The 21807-nt window shown below is 37.5% G+C and overlaps 1 protein-coding gene across 8 annotated transcripts in view; it reads left to right on the top strand.

The window, feature by feature from the left end:
* Positions 1-6123, top strand: part of LRRCC1 (leucine rich repeat and coiled-coil centrosomal protein 1) — a 37690-nt gene extending 31567 nt beyond the window's left edge. For 4 of the 8 annotated variants that reach the window (XM_057735203.1, XM_057735206.1, XM_057735205.1 and 1 more), the window contains 4 exons: positions 826-1034; positions 1130-1267; positions 3733-3868; positions 5386-6119. In XM_057735203.1, the coding sequence (XP_057591186.1) occupies positions 826-1034; positions 1130-1267; positions 3733-3868; positions 5386-5508 (606 nt within the window). In that variant the 3' untranslated portion in view covers positions 5509-6119. Of the gene's footprint in view, positions 1-825; positions 1035-1129; positions 1268-3732; positions 3869-5385 lie in introns of all 8 variants that reach the window. The other 4 variants (XM_057735201.1, XM_057735202.1, XM_057735207.1 and 1 more) reach the window with 3 other exon arrangements.
* The last annotated feature ends 15684 nt before the right edge of the window (positions 6124-21807 follow it).

Here is a 21807-nt window from a genome sequence, read left to right as displayed (position 1 = left end):
GCCTTGATGTTCTTCCCAAAAGGGATAAAAGGCAGGGTGGGGCAGGGGACACAGGGTAAAGACAAGAACTACCAATTTCATCTTTTCTCACTGTGGAGACTGATATCAGTAGTTGGTGTTAGAGCAAGGCTCTTCCAGCTGTCCGGGTGTGCCCCCTTAAAGCAAACATGTTCATTGGAGTAATAAGTAACCCATATGAGGCCTAATAGCTGCAGACATTTAACAGTACCTAAGGTGGCTTTGATCTTTCATCATCCTCTGATTTGTAGTATGCAAATAGAGGATAAAGTCTGACTCACAGTACGGAAGATATAATAAAAGGAAGTTTTGGGGGATACAGAGCCTGTTTTCATGTGACATTGTAATAGAGATGAAATCATTACTTAAAAGTATTTGCTCATCCTAATGCAGAAAACACTTGTTTAACATAGTAGAAATAGCATTTTAATTTGTCATACATGCATGGTAAGCATAAGTCTTCTCTGTATTCCATGTTAATTGAAATTTTCATTGTACTGTACTGTTCTCTTTTCCTTCCCTGTACTCCCTCTGTGTTGTTGGTAGTTACTAACTTAATGACATAAAAAAGTATAAACAGTGTATCTTTCTTAATGGCAGTTAAAAAACAAAGTAGTAGTGCTGTTCCTTATTGATTGTGAGTTTTAAAATGTTCTGTAAATCTAAAACGTTCATCGAATGTTCAATTTATTTTTTAATCTTTAGTTTGTATAATAGTTTTAAACCATATTGAATTAATTAGGAAATGAGACATTTAAGTTTAATAGTTATTTTTTTAAATAATGATTTTTTTCTGTAAAAATGAAGTGTTTACAGGAAAGAGAGGAACAAATCAAAATATTACATGAAAAGATCACTGAAGTACAAAAATGTACTCAAGAACAACTTGATGAAAAATCTTCACAACTGGATGAAATAGTTGAGAAACTAGAAAGACACAATGAAAGAAAAGAAAAACTAAAACAGCAGTTGAAAGTAAAGGAATTAGAACTTGAAGAAATTAGAAAAGCTTACAGGTATTACTACAGTATTTCTTGTTGAGAAATAACATGTGGCTTAATAATTTCATATAACCAATTTTATTTTTTTTAATTATTTCTTCTCATGTTAGTACTCTTAATCAGAAGTGGCATGATAAAGGAGAACTTCTATGTCATCTTGAAATGCAAGTAAAAGAAGTGAAAGAAAACTTTGAAAACAAAGAAAGGAAACTTAAAGCAGAAAGAGACAAAAGTATTGAACTGCAAAAGTAAGCATTAAGTGCTAAAGTATGTGCAATATCTTTAAACATAAAACTGAACTGGGGTGTGTGGGATGTGTAGAAAGGTGGGGGCTAGAGGTGAGGAGGGTAAAGACATGTTGGATATAGATATTTGCCAAGCATTTCCATTCCATCCATAAAATGAATATTATAATAGTTCCTACCCTAATGTTTGATGTGAGGCTTAAACTTTGTGTATATGTGCCTTTATATATATATATATGGTTTGTAGGTTATTTAGCATTTGAATAGCACCTGACACATAGTAATTGTTGTAAATATTTTGTTTGTATTGTGATTATTGTTTTCAAACTCTGTTTGAATGAAAGCAGCAAGTGATGTTTTTGGCTGTTGTATGTGAAGTTTAGAGGAGGAAATCACTATCAGGGACAGTGAGCTCCTGAAAAAGCTGAAACAGATTTAGGTAGCAGTTGGCCTGCACCAGCTGAGGATGAGAGCTGATTTTAAAGAAGGGGAAGAAAATGTATATGGGTATGCCATTGTCGTGTGGATTTTATAAAATACTCTAGAGGAAATCAGGGTTTTACCTCGTAAACGGTATAACTAGACTTGTTAAAATCATTTACAAAGTTGACTGCCTTAAAAAATAGGTAGCATGTTTTAGTGACCAGTTCTCATGTCAAGATACAGGATGGCATAAATAATGTGGCATGTAGGTAGCCCAAAAATCTCATATAGAGGTAAGTTCCCATTATATCAAATCTAATAGAACCTGGAAATTTGATTTCTCATATTTTAACTCTTTGTAAATGAAAAGGTGTTACCATACTTCCCAGAAAGTTTTGATTGATAATACAGCCATTTGTTTGTCTGCTAATGGGCCCTGTTCCACTTTGCTTTACAAGTAAGCACTAATACAGAGACCTTGACTTGGAACCTATTGCAGTTTTCTCTCCTGCTGGTCACAGCTTTGCAATTTGGAGTCCTTTCGATCCTAAAAGAAATGATCATTTCCTATAACTAGCAGTTCCTAAACTTAATAAAAATCATAAGGCCTGACAGTTTTTAGAATCTCTTATATTGCATTGTTTATCATGTCTTTAAGAGCAAAATAAGAGGCCTGATTTTATACACTAATGCTTTTATGACTAAGATTGGTATATATGTTTTTTAATTTAATGGAATTTTAATAAAATAAATTTTTCATAAGAATGGATTTTATTTGCGTAGTTTCTTATAATGTATAAATTGATATTTTTCTTATCTTATTTTGGACCCAGCAATAATTCTGTGAGGTTGGCTGAACAGGCAGGATTATTGTGTTTTATAGTTGACAAACTTTAAACGCAGAGTTTGTGACTTGCCCTTAGTCACACAGCTACCAACTGTTGCAACTGGGAATAAAAGCAAGGCTTTTGATTCATGGTCCTGGTGCTGAAAACTCAATCTCTGTGCACCGGTGTCGAATTAAGTCTCAGAGACAGAGTTTTGGGTAAAGTAGAGAATAGTGTTATTGCTTTGCCAGGCAAAGGGGGACACAACAGCTCATGCTTCAAGCAGTTGTGTCCCAACCTGGGAGAATTTGGTAAGGAGTTTTATAGCAGTGGTTCAGGGCAGAGTGGCTAATAACGATCAGGGTGTGTGCAGGGTCTGCTGTCCTTTAATCTGGCCTCAGGTGGTCTCCTGATGAGCTTCTCTGGTTCCTTTAATCTGGCCTAAGGTGGTCTTCTCCCTAGCCTCACCATCTCCCTTTCCTGAGTAGCAGCTATTCGAATCTGCCCTTTGGAACTCAGGGAAGGACATGGAGGCTGGAGTCTATTCCCTATAAGCAAGAAATGGGGAACACAGAATGGTTTCTATGCCCAGGAGCCCCACAGGGTCCTGCTCGGTTTCAGTCTCCATGTTCAATCCACTATTACAATGGGCTTCGCCAAAACCAGGCAGTTTGTTCATTATGCACTTAACATTTTTAATGAAATTATGGATGTTTAATATAAAAGAATGAGTATTTTGCCTATAAGAAACTTTTAGCACTACAATTTTGTGAATACTATTTATAGTTCGTTTATTAACATAGGGTTTTCTGTGTTAAGCATTAACATAGGGAGCGTCAGACATATACCCTTAGTATACACATCTCAGATTATTATCACACTGCGAATACGTGGAGAAAAGAAGATTGACAGTAGCATCTGTGAAGGTGCTTATAAACCATATCCTTAGATTCAAAATAAATGAGAACCAATGTAGTCTAACTTTCAGAGTATAACAGTGTAACAAACTTCCATTGCTGTTACCCTACTCTATTCTGTTACTAAAAGATTGTTGTATGATGAACTACTTATATCTTTAGTTACGCAAGATAGCCCTTTGCTATTTAATGGAGTTATGCTTCCACTGCAATATGAATGTAAGAACTTCCATCTAAAAAGACAGAATATCCTAATTTTTATACACACAGCTAGATATGTGGGTTTGTTTTTGTTTTTAAGGAATGCAATGGAAAAGCTTCATAGTATGGATGATGCCTTTAAAAAACAAGTTGATGCAATTGTTGAAGCTCATCAAGCTGAAATAATACAACTGGCAAGTGAAAAGCAGAAATGTATTGATTCTGCAAATTTAAAGGTACCGTAAGTAAAATTCACTTTGATAATCAGTATTAAATTATTGAAGCTAAGTAAATCAGATCTTTGACAGTGGTAAAAGAGAAAGAGAAAAGGAAGCATGATTTAATAACCAAATAGATAAGAAGAAAATTGCCAGTACAATAATGAAGACAGACCAAAATGTCAGTAATACTTAGATTAGTTGTCGAATATAATTTTAATGAAACTAAGATTATAAGTTTGATCCTGATGTGTGCCTGCTCCATGAACTCTGGATAAAAAATTCCATATCCCTAGCCAGTTTCATCTGGAAGCCCCTTTGATTACACATAGACAAGGTGAGAATGTGAATGTATTAAATACAGTCCATCAGTACCTTGGATAAGTTCTTAAGGAGTATTTTATTATTAATTAGGGTTCAAAACTATGAAATTTCTTGTTTTAATATCATTGACAAAGGAATGGGTTTAGGATGATACTAAGTCAAAGACAAACATCAGAATTACCTGCAGAGCTTTTAATAATACACATGCATGAGCTTCCCCCTCAGACTTTAATTCACTGAGACTGGGATCAGACCCAGATATTTTTAAAACTCAACAGGTGATTCTGATGTGGGAGCTTCTGTAACAGAGGAGGGAAGTAAACAGAAAGGGATGGTCATATTGGTAGTGCTCTCAGGAATGGTTTATGATAGGAGAGAGAGTCTCAAGCAAAAATTAATAGTATTAAATACATTGAATCCTAGGAGAACGTAGGTTAATAATAAATCATAAAATGATCTCTCAAACAGATGATAATTTATATCCACCACCAGCAGTTTTAGAAATGCAGTGTTTAGGGACTTCCCTGGTAACACAGTGGATAATACTCTGCGCTCCCAATGCAGGGGACCTGGGTTTGATCCCTGGTCAGGGAACTAATCCCACATGCATGCCACAACTAAGAATTTGCATGCCACAACTAAGGAGCCTGCCTGCCACAACTAAGGAGCCTGCCTGCCACAACTAAGGAGCCTGCCTACCAGAACTAAGACCCGCTCCAACCAAATAAATAAATAGATATTAAAAAAAGGAAAAGAAAAGAAATGCAGTATTTAAAGAATTTCTTTGGGAAGGGAGGTTATTTCAGTTTTCTAAGGATAAGTCGAATTCATGATTCAGCATTCATAAGCAGCATAGGACAGTGGAAAGATTAAGTCAGAAGACTGGGTTTCATCCATATATGCTGCTGAGAAACTACACAACCTTGAACAGTTTTCTAAACTATAAAATAGAGTTAAAATAAATTACCATGTGTTCATCACAAGAACCTGTGAGAAATAAATGGATAATACACATGTAAGTACCTTATATATAGTATAATATTGTTTTCCCATTAGTATTTGAACAAGTTAACATTTTATTAACCTCTTTGTTTTAAATGAACATCACAAATTACAAAACGTATAAGAATACATTTTTTACTTTTTGCGTTTTTTAAAATAACGTTTTCATTAAGAAATTTAAATGTTATAAAATTTATATGTCGATTTAGGTTCATAAAGTTGAAGAAGAAATGCGTGGACTTCTGGAAGAAACATGCAAGAACAAAAAGGCAATGGAAACAAAAATTAAGCAACTTGCTTTTGCTTTAAATCAAATTCAGCAAGAAATGTGATTGTTCTGAGAAGGAATTTAATTGAAATGAACCAGCAGACCTATTGTAAAAATGATTAAATATTGTAATAGTAGTAATTGCTATGACTTTGAAATGTCTCTTTCTACACATTTCATCCTGATTATATTTTAAAAGACTTTTGATCAAGTATTTATTAATTGTATATGTAGGTTTTTTATAATAAATTGTTGACAATTATGTGTATTAGAAAAACCTATCAAAATAACTAGATTTAAAACACTTTTTCTTGTTTCTGTATACATTGTTTAGTAATTACACATTTGCCTACAAATATGTTAATGAAAATTCAGATTAGTATTTTGACTATATGAGGGAAAGTATTTTAATATTGTTGTTAAACTTACTGTGTTGATGAAAAACTGATTATATTTATTGGCTGTCCTTTAGCTGATGTAGCTCCAGTCTTTTAAAATGCTCATAAATGTAGCCAAAAAATATTTTAAGTCTGTATAAGAGATGTGGCATTTTTAAGAATGCTTATGTATGCATCTCCACATCACTCATAATGACCCCCTTTTATATAATGCATATGACTTTTTCATTAAAAATTTTATTTAAGGTTTTATAAACATTGTCTGTTCCTCAAGAGGAACACTGCTGTTCCACCCTCATTCTTTCATTTTCCTTTTTACTTACTATTTATGAAGAGAATTCTTATTTTGTAATTGGAAACAGTTTTCTTCCATTTCATATCAGTTCACTTATTACTATTTTACTTTTGTCATCTCTTATGTTCTTGTATACACAGAACAAAGATCTAAATACTATTCTCCTTAGTATTTCTGAAAGAAAGAATATAATACTAAATTCTTAACTAATAGCCAATGAAATTTATATTTACAGAAAAAATGTAAATGTAACGAGAGGGCCCCGTTTTGTTATACACAAGGTTTATACTAAAATCCATGGGACATCAAGCATATCAACATATGTAATAGGAGTCTGTGGAGGGAGGGGAGGGCATAAGAAATATTGGGGAAAATCATAGCTGAAAACTTCCTAAATTTGATGACAGAAATTAACCTACAGATTCAAGAACTTAAGTAAAACCCAGGATAAACAACCACACCTAGACACTTTACAGTCAAACTCTTGGGAAAATCTAGAAAGCAGCAAGAAAATATCATTTATTTCATATAAAGGAACAATATAACTAACAGTTGACTTCTCATCAGAAATAATGGAGACCAGAAGGCAGTGAAGGACATATTTTAAGTACAGGAAGAAAAGGAACAATAAATCAAGAATTCTACATCCAACAAAATTGTCCTTCAAAATAAATGCAAAACAAAGGAGACTAGAAGCAGTGGGCTGACAAAGTACCCAAAAGGAAAAAAAAAAAGTTAAGAATCTTATATCCTGCAAAACTATCTTTCAAACATGAAACCAAAATAAAGTCATTCCCAGGTAACAGCTGAGAAAATATGTTCCTACCAGACCCACCTTACAACAGAGGCTGAAGGAAGTTCATAAGGCTTCAGATCCTTTCAGAAGGTGACCCTAGAGAGTAATTTGAGTACATGTGAGAAGAAGAAGAAAAAAAAAAAAAACACTGGTAAAGGTAATTATGTAATTATAAAAGGATATAAATATATTTTTCCATTCATCCCTTTAAAAAGCAAATATATAAAACTATATAATTGTTGAGAGTAAAACATAAAATGTAATATTTCTTAATAGCACAAAGGTGGGTGGAAGCACAGCTGTATTGAAGCAAGGAAATAACAGGAGATAGTAACTTGAAACTATAGGAACAAGTGACAATAAATGATAAATAAGATTAATATAATAACATGTATTTGCTCTCCTTAGGCTTTAAGTTATATAACACAACTATGAACATAGTTGCATTTATAAAATAGATGTAACATATAACAAAAATAGCACAAAAAGAGGGAGAGAATAGAGCTACACAGGAGAAACATTTCAGTATCTCAATGAAATTGGGTTAGTACACATCTGTTGTATATTCTGATAAGGTATATATAAGCCCTTGTGAAACCATTAAGGAAGTAACTCAATATATAACTGAAAGATAGTTAAAGGGAATTGAAATGTTATACTAGAAAATATTTGTGTAACACGAAGCAGCAGAAGTAGAGCAATAAAAATGTATGAAGCAATCTTAAATGCAATAAAAAGACAAAATATTTAGAAGACAAAAAGTGAAATGGAATAAGCTCAACTCATGTACAATTCAACTATAGCAATAATTACGTTAAGTGTGACTGGGTTACTTCCCTGGTAGCACAGTGGTTAAGACTCCACCTGCCAATGCAGGGGACACAGGTTCAATCCCTGGGCAGGGAAGATCCCACATGCTGCAGAGCAGCTAAGCCCATGCACAACTACTGCGCCTGTGCTCTAGGGCCTGTGAGCCACAACTATTGAGCCCACATGCCACAGCTACTGAAGCTCATATGCCTAGAGCCCATGCTCTGCAGTGAGAGAAGACACTGCAATGAGAAGCCCATGAACCACAACAAAGAGTAGCCCCCACTCATTACAACTAGAGAAGGCCTGTGTGCAGCAACAAAGACCCAATGCAGCCAATAAATAAATTTATTTTTTAAGTGATTGGATTAAATGATCCAAAGACAAAAATAGACTAGGTAAGTAGACAAGATCAAATTATATGTTGCCTACAAGACACTTTCAATTCAAATATGCAAATAGGTTGAAAGTAAAACCATAAAGGTGGAGTGGCTATACTAATATCAGACAAATTCGACTTTAAAACAAAAAATGTACTCAAAGAAAAGAGACGATAAAATGTCCATTTATCAGGAGTATATTAATATGGATGTACTTACCAACATATTCCAAAAATCCATGAAGCAAAACTGAGAGGCTTGAAGGGAAAAAAAGGTAATTCAACAGTAACAGAGAATTCAGTATTTCACTTTCAATAATGGATAGAACAATAAGGCATAAAATCAACAAGAAAACAGAAAACTTCAACAACATTGTAAACCAACTAGGCATCTGTAGGACACTTTCAACAACAGCAGAATCTTTACATTCTTCTGAAGTCACATGGAACATTCTGCAGTATAGATCAGATGCAAGGTCAAAAGCAAGCCTCAATGGGTTTAGAAGTATTGAAATCACATAAAATATGCTAGTTGACCACGGTGAACCGAAATTAGGAAGGAATAACAAATTTGGGAAATTTACAATCATGTGGAAATTAAACAATACACACCTGAATAACTACTGGATCAAAGAATAAATCACAAGGGAAATTAGAAAAATTCTTTGAGGTGAATGGAACTAAGAATACAACAAAATTTATGAGATGTAGCTACAGTAGCTGTTAGAAGGAAATTTTTACCTGCAAGCAGCTACATTAAAAAAGAAGAAACATCTGAAATTCATATACTAACCTTCCACCTATAAATACTGGGAAAAGTGGACCAAACTAAAGCCAAAGCAGACAGAATGAAGGGAATAAAAATTGGAGCAGAAATCAATGAAAGAATAGAAAAAATATAGACAATCAACGCACCTAAAATTTTGACTTTGAAAAGTCAACAAATTTGACAAACTTTGAGCTAGATTAAGTAAAAAAGGGGCTCAAATTACTAAAATCAGGAATGAGTGCAAGAAAATAACAACAATAATAATGAAGGAAAGTTTGACTGTTGATGAATATGTTTATGGCCTTAAGATGGTGATAGTTTCATGAGTTTATACACATCTCCACTCATCAAATTGTACAGATTAAATATGTACAGCTTTTACATGTCAATCATACTTTAATAAAGCGGTTTAAAAGAAAAAGAAAAAAGATCCCATTGGCAATAGAATCAAAAGAAAAAAATTCTTAGTTATAAATTTAACAAAAGAAGTGCAAATCTCATACTCTGAAAACTACAAAACATTGTTGAAAGGAAAACAAAGAAGACAATATTTATGAATTGCAAGCCTTAATATTGTTAAGGTGGTAAATCTCCCCAAATTCATCTACAGATTAAATACAATCCCAGAGAGGAGAAAGATGGTGGTGAAGTAGAACGATGTGGAATGCATCCCTCTCCACAGATGCATCAGGAATACATCAAAAGATGTAATAATTCCCACAGAAAACCAGCTGAACAACAGCAGAAGACCTTGGACACCAGAAAGGACTGCAAAGATCCCAACATAACTGGGTAGGACGGGGGGCGGGGGGGGAGGAGAAAGAGGAGGAGAAGAAAGGAAAGGGACATGTCCCACACCCTAGGGCAGGGGGAGCTGAAACAGAGGGGAGATGGCTGAATTCAGGGAAACATCCCTTATCTGTCAGGGAAACCCCTTCTCCGGTGGGGAATTTCATCGGGTCAGAAGGGAAGCATTTGGGACTGTTCAAAGAGGGTGAAGTGGCTGAGCTGTGGCAGACAGGAAAGAGTGAGAAACACATGGAGGATCCACACCATGGCTCAGTGTGTCTGGACTGAGACATGGGTTCACAGATGAATAGGAGGTCTGGGAGCTGGAACGTGGGAACTGGAGAACTAGTTCAGGGTGAGAACATTGTTGGCAGTGGGGAGACAGACTGAAAGGAAAGAAGGGAAGAAATCCACAGCGGAGAATCCCTACCGCAGAAAGCTGGGTGGCCATGGTGGCAGCTCACTACTGCTGACTCACAAGCATGGGCAAGGAGCCACAGGAGTAGTTCCTCTCTCCCTCTCTTTCTCTCTCTCTTTCTCTCTCTCGGTGCCTGCGACGAATAAAGGGAGACCCCAACTGGGCCAGGCTATTGCAGTCGACAAGGGATAACAAAGGCCCCTGGGCGGGGCTGCCCTAGAGTGCCTGCAGCTGAGAGCCAAAGGTCGGCAGAGGGGCCCAGCTCTGGAAACATCCTGTTTACACCTGAGCCACCAGCTTCCCTCTGCAATAGGCACCACCACCACTGCCCGGGCTCCCACGTCCCAGGCAGGGTGCTAATGATCACTCACTCCCAGGGGAAGGAGCCACTACTGTATCCTCTCTCTCACCACACATTGGCACTTACAAACAATCAATAAAGGAAGCCCTGCTGGTCACAGAGTAATACAAAACTCCCAAGGTGGGTAGAAGAACACTTACAGCTGAGACCCCAAGGAAAGAGAAGTATTATTATTAACTCTATTGATCTGGTCCATTCTGGGTTCAGTTCAAGCTTTTTGTTTGTTTGTTTTAAATTACGATCTTAGTCCTAAGGGATCTCACATTTTATAATATATTTCTTACTTTCTTTTTTCTTCTATTTTTATTTTGACTTTTTGTATATTTCTATTTCTAGCTGTTTTTTGTAGTGCTGACTTTATCTCTCCTACCTTTTCTTCTTCTTTATCTTTTATACATTTCTATTTTTTTCTTATTCTTTTCATATTTCCAGACACACTATGCTCTTCTGTTGCCCTGTCTTCTATCCTTTTTGAGTTCATTTTATCTTAATATACTTATAATCAATATTATAGGTCTGCTCTGTTTCCTTGCTTTATTCTCCAGATGACACACTACTTTGGTTTTTCTTATTAGGTTTTGTGTTTATCTTAGTTCTAATTATAACAGTCTGATTTTGTTTTGGGAATCTTCAGTCAGTCTGGTTGTTCTCTTGCTCTGTATTATATTTGATCCTCACTTTCAAAATTTCCCTGGATTTGTGTTTGGTGTGTGTGGTTTTTTTTGTTTTGTTCTGTTTTGTTTTGTGGCAGGGGGGTGTTGAATTTTTGTTGGTTTTCTCCTTGATTCTCTGATTGCATACTGGGGTTCTTCTGTAAGGTCTTTCTAGTGCTTTGTGTTCTATTGGGATCAGTATTTCTGTTTCTTGTGTAATTATGTGTTTCCTTGCTTTAGTATTTGTTTGACTCAACACTCTGCCATTTGTCTGGGGCTTGGACAGTCTTTTCTAATCCCCTTTATTGCCAGGACAAGCAACCTCTGAAGTCTGGACTACTTGACCAGAAGTCAAGTAGGAGGCTCTCAGGAGGGAGCATTGAATCCAGGATGCTAGAACACTAGAGAGTCCTCAGCCACAGGGAAGATTAACTGTAGAGAATTCTCACGGAGCCCAGTATCAGTGTCTAAGACCCAGCTTCATGCAACTGTCTGCAACTGCCAGTGCTGGATACCTCACACCAAACTACAATTAAGACAGGAAAACAAACCCACCCATCAGCACACAGACTATCTAAAGCCATATTAAGCTCACAGATACCCTAAAACACACCACCTGTTGTGGCCCTGCTCATCAGAGAGAAATGACTAAGATCCACACACTGGAAAGCAGGCACCATACCCTCCCATCAGGAAGCCTACTGAAGACATTGGACAACCCCCACCACAGGGGGCAGAGAGCAGAAACAAGAGGAAATACTACTGGGCACCATAGGGAAAGGAGACAGCAAATTCTATAAATTAGACAAAATGAGAAAAAAGCTGAAACACCTTGCAGGCAAAGGAGCAAGATAAAAACCCACAAGATCAAACAAATGAAGAGGAAACAGAAAAATCATCTGAAAAAGAATTCATAGTAATGATAGTAAAGATGATCAAAAATCTCTAAAACAAAATACAGAAAATACAAGAAACATTTAATAAGGACCTAGACCAACTAAAGAGCAAACAAACAGTAATGAACAACAAAATAACTGGAATTAAAAATACTCTAGATGATATAAACAGCAGAATAACTGAGGCAGAAGAATGAGTAAGTGAGTTGGAAGATAGAATGGTTGAAATAACGGCCACAGAGCAGGAAAAAGGAAAAAGAATAGAAAGAATGGAAGACAGTTTCAGAGATCTTGGTGACAATATTAAGCACACCAACATTCAAATCATAGGCATCCCAGAAGAAGAAGAAAAAAGAAAGGGTCTGAGCAAATATTTGAAGAGTTTAGAATGAAAAACTTCCCCAACATGGGAAAGGAAATAATTAATCAAGTCCAAGAGGCACAGAGTCACATACAGAATAAACCCAAGGAGAAATACACTGGAGCATATGTCGTTAATCAAACTAACAAAAATTAAAAGCAGCAAGATATAAAAAAAAAAAAAAAAAAAAAAAAAAATTAAAAGCAGCAAGAGAAAAGCACCAAATAACATATAAGGGAAAATCCATAAGGAAAAGAGCTGATCTTTCTGCAGAAACACTGCAGGCCAGAAGGGAGTGACAGGATATACTGAAAGTCCAGAAAGAGAAAAACCTACAGCCAAGAATACTCTACCCAGCAAGAATCTCATTCGATTTGATGGAGAAATCAAAAGCTTTACAGACAAGCAAAAATTAAGGGAATTCAGCACCACCAAACCAACCTTACAACAAATGCTAAAGGAACTTTTCTAAGCAGGAAACACAGGAGAAGGAAAAGACCTACAAAAACAAACCCAAAACAATTAAGAAAATGGTAATAGGAACATACATGTCAATAATCACCTTAAATTTAAATGGATTAAATGCTCCAATCAAAAGATACAGTGCCTGAATGGATACAAAAACAAGATGCTTATATATGCTGTCTAAAAGAAACCCACTTCAGACCAAGGGACACATAGAGACTGAAAGTAAGGAAATAGAAAAAGATATTCCATGCAAATGGAAATCAAAAGAAAGCTGGAGTAGCAAAACTCATATCAGACAAATTAGACTTTAAAGACTACTACAAGAGACAAGGAAGGACACTATGTAACGATCAAGGAATCAATTGTAAATATCTATGCACCCAACATAGAAGCACCTCACTACATAAGGCAAATGCTAACAGCCATAAAAGGGGAAATTGACAGAAACAATAATAGTAGGAGACTTTAATACCCAACTTACATCAATGGACAGATCATCTAAACAGAAAATAACTAGGGAAACACAAGCTTTAAAAGACACATTAGACCATCTTGAGTTAATTGACATTTATAGGACATTCCATCCAAAAACTACAGAAAACACTTTCCTCTCAAGTGCACACAGAACTTTCTCCAGGATAGATCACATCCTGGGTCACAAATCAAGCTTCAGTAAATTCAAGAAAATTGAAATCATAGCAAGCATTTTCTCTGACCACAACACCATGAGACTAGATATCAATTACAGGAAAAAAAACTGTAAAAAATACAAACACATGCAGATAAAAAATAAGCTATTAAACATCCTAGAAATCACTGCAGAAATCAAAGAGGAAATCAAAAAATACCTAGAAACAAATGACAATGAAAACACAACAACCCAAAATCTATGGAATGCATCAAAAGCAGTTCTAAGAGGGAAGTTTATAGCAATACAGTCCTACCTCAAGAAACAAGAAAAATATTGAATAAACAACCTAAAGTTACACCTAAATCAATTAGAGAAAGAAGAACAAAAAAACCCCAAAGTGAGCAGATGGAAAGAGATCATAAAGATCAGATTAGAAATAAATGAAAATGAAATGAAGGAAACAATAGCAAAGATCAATAAAACGAAAAGCTGGTTCTTTGAGAATATAAACAAAATTGATAAACCATTAGCCAGACTCATTAATAAAAAAAAAAAAGGAGAAGATGCAAATCAACAGAATTAGAAATGAAAAAGGAGAAGTAACAATGGACACCACAGAAATACAAAAGATCATGAGAGACTACTACAGGGAACTATGTGCCAGTAAATTGGATAACCTGGAAGAAATGGATACATTCTTAGAAAAGTACAAATCTCCAAGACTGAACCAGGAAGAAATAAAAATGTGAACAGACCAATCACAAATTCGGAAATTGAGACTGTGATTAAAAAGCCCAGGGTCAAATAGATTCACAGGTGAATTCTATCAAACATTTAGAGAAGAGCTAACACCTATCCTTCTCAAAGTCTTCCAAAATATAGCATAAGGAAGAACACTCCCAAACTCATTCTATGAGGCCACCATCACCCTGATACCAAAGCCATACAAAGATGTCACAAAAAAAGAAAATTACAGGCCAATATCACTGATGACTATAGATGCAAAAATCCTCAACAAAATACTAGCTAACAAAATCCAACAGCACATTAAAAAGATCATACACCATGATCAAGTGGGGTTTATCCCTGGAATGCAAGGATTCTTCAATATACACAAATCAATCAATGTGATACATCATATTAACAAATTGAAGGATAAAAACCATATGATAATCTCAATAGATGCAGAGAAAGCTTTTGACAAATTCAACATCGATTTATAATAAAAACTCTCCAGAAAATGGGCATAGAAGGAAATTACCTCAACATAATAAAAGCCATATATGAGAAACCAAAAGCCAACATCGTTCTAAATGGTGAAAAACTGAAAGCATTCTCTCTAAGAACAGGAACAAGACAAGGGGGCCCACTCTGACCATTATTATTCAATACAGTTTTGGAAGTTTTAGCCATAGCAATCAGAGAAGAAAATGAAATAAAAGGAATCCAAATTGGAAAAGAAGTAAAATTGTCACTCTTTGCAGATGACATGATATTATACATAGAAAACCATAAAGACTCTACCAGAAAACTGCTAGCACTAATCCATGAATTTAGTAAAGTAGCAGGATACAAAATTAATGCACAGAAATCTCTTGTATTCCTATACACTAACAACGGAAGAGCAGAAAGAGAAATTAAGGAAACTCTCCCATTCACCACTGCAACAAAAAGAATAAAATACCTAGGAATAAACCGGCCTAAGGAGGCAAAAGACCAGTATACAGAAAACTATAAGACACTGATGAAAGAAAAAAATGACGATACAAACAGATGGAGAGATATACCATGTTCTTGGTTTGTAAAAATCAACATTGTGAAAATGACTGTACTACCCAAAGCAATTTACAGATTCAATGCAATCCCTATCACATTACCAATGGTATTTTTCACAGAACTAGGACAAGAAATCTTACAATTTGTATGGAAACGCAAAAGACCCCAAATAGCCAAAGCAATCTTGAGAAGGAAAGACAGATTTGGTGGAATTAGGCTTCCTGACTTCAAACTATACTACAAAGCCATAGTGATCAAGACATTATGGTACTGGCATAAAAATAGAAAGGAAGATCAATGGAACAGAATAGAGAATTCAGAAGTAAACACACACACATATGGGCACCTTATCTTTGACAAAGGAGGAACAAGTATACAATGGAAAAAAGACAGCCTCTTCAATAAGTGGTGCTGGGAAAATTGGACAGCTTCATGTAAAAGAATGAAATCAGAACACTTCCTAACACCATACACAAAAATAAACTCCAAATGGATTAAAGACCTCAATGGAAGGCCAGACAATATAAAACTCCTAGAGGAAAACCTAGGCAGAACACTCTATGACATCCATCAAAGCAAGATCCTTTTTGACCCACGTCCTAGAATAACGGAAATAAAATCAAGAATAAACACATGGGACCTCATGAAACTTAAAAGCTTTTGCACAGCAAAAGAAACCATAAACAAGACAAGAGGACAACCCTCAGAATGGGAGAAAATATTTGCCAATGAAGCAACTGACAAAGGATTAATCTTCAAAATATACAAGCAGCTCATGCAGCTGAATACTATAAAAAGCAAATAACCCAATCCACAAATGGGCAGAAGACCTAAATAGACATTTCTCCAAAGAAGACATGCAGATGGCTAACAAACACATGAAAAGATGCTCAACATCACTAATCATCAGAGAAATGCAAGTCAAAGCCACAATGAGATATCACCTCACACCAGTCAAAATGGCCATCATCAGAACATCTAGAACCAATAAATGTTAGAGATGGTGTGGAGAAAAGGGAACTCTCCTGCACTGTTGGTGGGAATGTAAGTTGGTACAGCCACTGTGGAGAACAGTTTGGAGGTTCCTTAAAAAACTAAAGATGGAACTACTGTATGATTCAGTAATCCCACTACTGGGCATCTACCCAGAGAAAATCATAATCCAAAAAGAAACATGTACCATTATATTCATTGCAGTACTATTTACAATAGCCAGGACGTGGAGAAGCAACCTATATGTCCATAAACAGATGAATGGATAAAGAATATGTGGCACGTTTATACAATGGAATATTACTCAGCCATAAAAAGGAATGAAATGGAGCTATATGTAATGAGGTGAATAGACCCAGACACTGTCATACAGAGCAAAGTAAGCCAGAAAGAGAAAAACAAATATTGTATGCTAACTCATATATATGGAATCTAAAAAAATGATACTGATGAACCCAGTGACAGGGCAAGAATAAAGATGCAGATGTAGAGAATGGACCTGAGGACAAGGGTTTGCCAGGAGTGGTGGCGAAGGGGAAGCTGGGACAAAGTGAGAGAGTAGCATAGACACAGATACACTACCAACTGTAAAATAGGTAGCTAGTGGGAAGTTGCCATATACCAAAGGGAGAGCATCTCAATGATGAATGATGCCTTAGAAGGCCAGTACAGGGACGGTGGAAGGGAGTCCCAGGAGGGAGGGGATATGGGGATATATGTATAAATACAGCTGATTCACTTTGGTGTACCTCAAAAGCTGGCACAAGAGTGTAAAGCAATTATATTCCATTAAAGAGCTTTAAAAGAAGATGTGGCACATATATATAAAAAAAAAAGAGCTTTAATAAAAAAATAAATGCAATCCCTACCAAAATCTACACTAGCTTATTTACATAAATGGACATGGTCTCTTAAATTCATACAGAAATTCAAGAGACCTAGACTAGCCAAAACAATCTTGAAAAAATTGGAATACTCACACTTCCTTATTTAAAAATCTACTAGAAAGGTACACAGGGACAGCAGCCAAGATGACAGAGTAAAAGGACCTTAAGCTCACCTCCTTTCAGGAGCACATCAAAATCACAACAATCTGCAGAACAACCATCATTTAAAAAGAGTGAAACTTACTAATAAATATCCTCTACAGAAAAAGTCATAAAGAAGGAACCACAACGAGACTGGTAGGAGGGGCAGATTCATGATATAACCAAATCTCATACCCCCAGGGTGGGCGAGCCACAAACTGGAGAATAATTATATTATAGAGGTTCTCCCACAGGACTGAGAGTTCTGAGCCCCACATCAGGGCCTCTAGCCTGGGGGGTCCGGCACTGAGAAGAGGAGTTCCTAGAGCATTCAGCTTTGCAGGTCAGCAGGGCTTGATTGTAGGAGCTCCACCAGATTGGGGGAAATAGAGACTTCATTCCTAAAGGGTACACACAAAATCTCATGAGTACCAGGACCAAGGGCAAAAGCAGTAATTTGACAGGTGCCTGGGTCAGACCTACCTGTTGGTCTTAAAGTGTCTCCTGGAGAAGCAGGGGCAGCTGTGGCCCACCCTGGAGACATAGAAGCTGATGGCAGAGATATGGGGGACTGTTCATCTATATGAACTCTCACTGGAGGCAGACATCTTGCTTGGGTCATTAGCACAAAGACCTGGCCCCACCCAACAGCCTGTAGGCTCTAGTGCTGGAATGCCTCAGGCCAAACAAATTGAGTGGGGACACAGTCCCACCCATCAGCAAACAGGCTCCCAAAGACTTCCTGAGCCCACAGCCACCTCTAGACACACCCCCTAGACATGGTTCTTCCCACCAGAGGACCAAGACCCAGCTCCAACCCTTTGCAGGCAGGCACCAGCACCTCCCACTTGGAAGCCTGCACAAGCCTCTAGACCAGCCTCAACCTCCAGGGGGCAGACACCAGAAGCAAGAAAACTAAAGTCCCACAGCCTGCAGACTAAGTCCACAAATGCAGGCCAGACACTATCCTGGGACCAGCTGGCCTTTAACCTTTGGATAATGAGAGGAGAGTACACTGCTGGGCCACATAGAACATCTCCTACAGAGGGCCACTTCTCCAAGGTCAAGAAACATAAAAAGGCTCCATTCTTAAAGGGTATGCACAAAATCTCACACACTCTGGGACCCAGTTCAGAAGCAGTGGTTTGAAAGGAGCATGGGTCAGACCTATCTGCTGATCTTGTAGAGTTTCCTGGAGAGGCAGGAGGCAACTGGAGCTCACCCTAGGGACACAGACACTGGAAGCAGCCATTTTGGGGAGCTCATTCTACAAAATGGACACTGGTGCTGGCAAGTGCCAACTTGGAACCCTCCCTCTAGCTCATAAGCCTCAGGACCCAGCCCTGCCCACACCCACCAGCCTATAGTCACCAATACTGGGACAACTCAGTAGGCAGACACAAAGCCCCATGCACACACACCAGCATAGAAGCTGCCTTAAGACTCACTGAGCCCTCAGCCTCCCCTGGACATAACCCTCCACCAAAGGGCCAAGGAACTTGCCCCCACACACCAGTGTGCAGGCACTAGACCTGGGACCACAGGACCCTGCAGCCAGAGATGCTAGTACACAGATCCATGTACCAGTGGACAGGCACCAACCCCAAAACCCCTGGCCCCACTCACCAGTGAGCCTGCTCTAGACTTGGGACCAGTCTCACAGACAAGAGGGCAGACACCAGCCCCAGGACAATGGCAGTCCCACCCACCAACAGTCCAGCACCAGCCCTGAGACTGGCTGGGCCCTGGCCCTGCCCACCAGCAGGACAACACAAGCTTCAGAACACCTCAGACCCCACAGCCAGGGGTGTCAGGAACAAATCCCATCCAATAACAGCTATGGGACCTCCTGGGCCCTGAAGGCAGACCTCAGGATGTGGCTCTGCCTACAAGTAGGTCAGCACTAGCCCCAGGACATGGCTTCATCCACCGCTGGGCAGGGACCAACCCTGGGATTTCCTGGAACCTGACTTAGTCCACAAGTGAGTGAGTACTAGCCATCTGGGCTTCCACAGCCAGCTGCCTCATGACCCAGTCTTGGCAACTACTGTCACTGGCCTCCAAACAAGGTAGGGCCTGGTAAGCAACTGGACCAGGGACCAACCAAGCCTACCAGACTGTCCACAGTAGTCATCCCACCACAATAGAAGGACCCACGCAACCCACATAGGGGGTACCCCTAGAGCATATAGCTCTTGTGACAAGAGGGGAGTGCACTGCTGGGACTCATAGCTACGTCTCCTACAAAAGGCTACTGCTGCAAGGCTGGAAAATGTAACCAACCTACCAAATACATAGAAATAAAAACAAGTTAGGCAAAATAAAGTGACAGAGGAACACATTCCAAATGAAGGAACAAGATAAAACCCCAGAAAAAGAAGCAAGTGAAATAGAGTTAGGCAATCTACCTGGGAGAGTTCAGGGTAATGATTGTAAAGATGATCAAAGAAATCAGTAGAAGAGTAGATGCATACAGTGAGAAGTTAGAAGCATTTAACAAAGAGTTAGAAAATAAAAGTAACAACCAAACAAAAACAAAGACTACAATAACTGAAATGAAAAATACACTAGAAGAAATCAACAGTAGACTAAATGACACAGAGGAACAGAACAGCAAGCTGGAAGACAGGGTAGTGGAAATCACTGATGCCAAACAGAAAAAAGAATGAGAAGAAATAAAGACAATTCAAGAGACTTTTGGGACAACATCAAGTCTACTAACATTTGCATTATTGGGGTCTCAGAAGGAGAAGAGAGAGAGAAAGGGACTGAGAACATATTTGAAGACATAATAGCTGAAAACTGTCCTAACCTAGGAAAAGAAATAGACATCCAAGTCCAGGAAGCACAAAAAGTCCCAAACAGTACTAATCCAAAGAGGAACAACACCAAGATATACTGTAATTAAAATGGAAAAACTGAGGATAAAGAGAGACTTTTTTTTTTTTTTTTGCACACAGGCTTAGTTGCTCCACGGCATGTGGGATCTTCCTGGAGCAGGGATCAAACCCGTGTCCCCTGCATTGGCAAGCGGATTCTTAACCACTGAGCCACCTAGGAAGCCCAAAGAGAGACTTAAAAGAAGCAAGGGAAAAGCAGCAAGTAACATACAAGGAAGCTCCCATAAAGCACTCAGCTGACTTTTCAGCAGAAATTCTGCAGGCCACATGAGAGTAGCACAATATATTTAAAGTGATGAAAGGGAAAAATCTACAATGAAGAAGACTCCACTCAGCAAGGCTCTCATTCAGATTTGATGGAGAGATCAAACGTTTTAAAGACAAACAAAAGCTCAAAGAGTTCAGCACCACCAAATCAGCCTCACAAGAAATGATAAAGGACTTCTCTAAGTGAAAAAGAAAAGGCCACAACTAGAAACATAAAAATTATGAAAGGAAAAAGCTCATCAGAAAAGCAAATGTACATTAAATGTAGGAAATCATCCACATACAAAGCTAGTAGGAAGGTTGAAAGATATAAGTAGTAAAATCATCCATATTTACAATAAGCAGTTAAGGGAGATGATATCTCCCTTATGATATCAAAATGATATCAAAAATAGTAATCATGAGGTGAGGAGAGTACAATTGCAGGGTTGTCAAAATACATTTGAAAATAAGAGATCAGCAACTTAATTCAATCATGTGTGTGTGTGTATATATATATATATATATATAGAGAGAGAGAGAGAGAGAGAGAGAGAGGGAGAGAGATTGCTATATGTAAACCTCATGGTAACCACAAACAAAAAATCTATAATAGATACACATACACAAAGAAAGAAATCCAAGTATAACACCCAAGATAGGCACCAACTCACAAGAGAATAGAACAACAACAAAAGCCCACAAAAATAATCCCACAGCAATTCACAAAATGGCAATAAGAACATCATATCAGTAATTACTTTAAAAGTAAATGGACTAAATGCTCCAATCAAAAGACATAGAGTGGTTGAATGAATACAAAAACAAGACCCATATATATGCTGCATACCAGAGACTCAAACTTCAGATCTAAAGACACATAGAATGAAAGTAAGGGGATGGAAGAAGTTATTCCATGCAAATGGGAATCAAAAGAAAGCTGGAGTACCAATACAAATATCATAGAAAGTGGACTTTAAAACAGACTGTTATAAAAAACAAAGAAGGAAATTATACAGTGATGAAGGGATCAATCCAAGAAGATATAACAACTGTAAATGCATATGCATCCAACATAGAAGCATCTAAATACATAAAGTAAATAATAACTAACATAAAGGGAGAAACTGACAGTGACACAATAATAGTGGGGGACTTTATCACACTGCTTACATCAATGGACGGATCACACAGACAGAAAATCAATAAGGAAACACTCACCTTAGAGGACACATTAGATCAGATGAACTTAATAGACATACATTGAACATTCCACCTAAAAGCAGCAGAATACACATTCTTTCAAAGGACACATAGAACATTCTCCAGGAGAGACCACATGCTAGGCCACAAAACAAGCTTTAGTAAATTTAAGAAAATTGAAATCATATCAAGC

Source organism: Hippopotamus amphibius, chromosome 5 (assembly GCF_030028045.1).
Source record: "Hippopotamus amphibius kiboko isolate mHipAmp2 chromosome 5, mHipAmp2.hap2, whole genome shotgun sequence".
Lineage (NCBI taxonomy): Eukaryota > Metazoa > Chordata > Mammalia > Artiodactyla > Hippopotamidae > Hippopotamus > Hippopotamus amphibius.
This window is presented reverse-complemented; position numbering and strand designations above follow the sequence as displayed.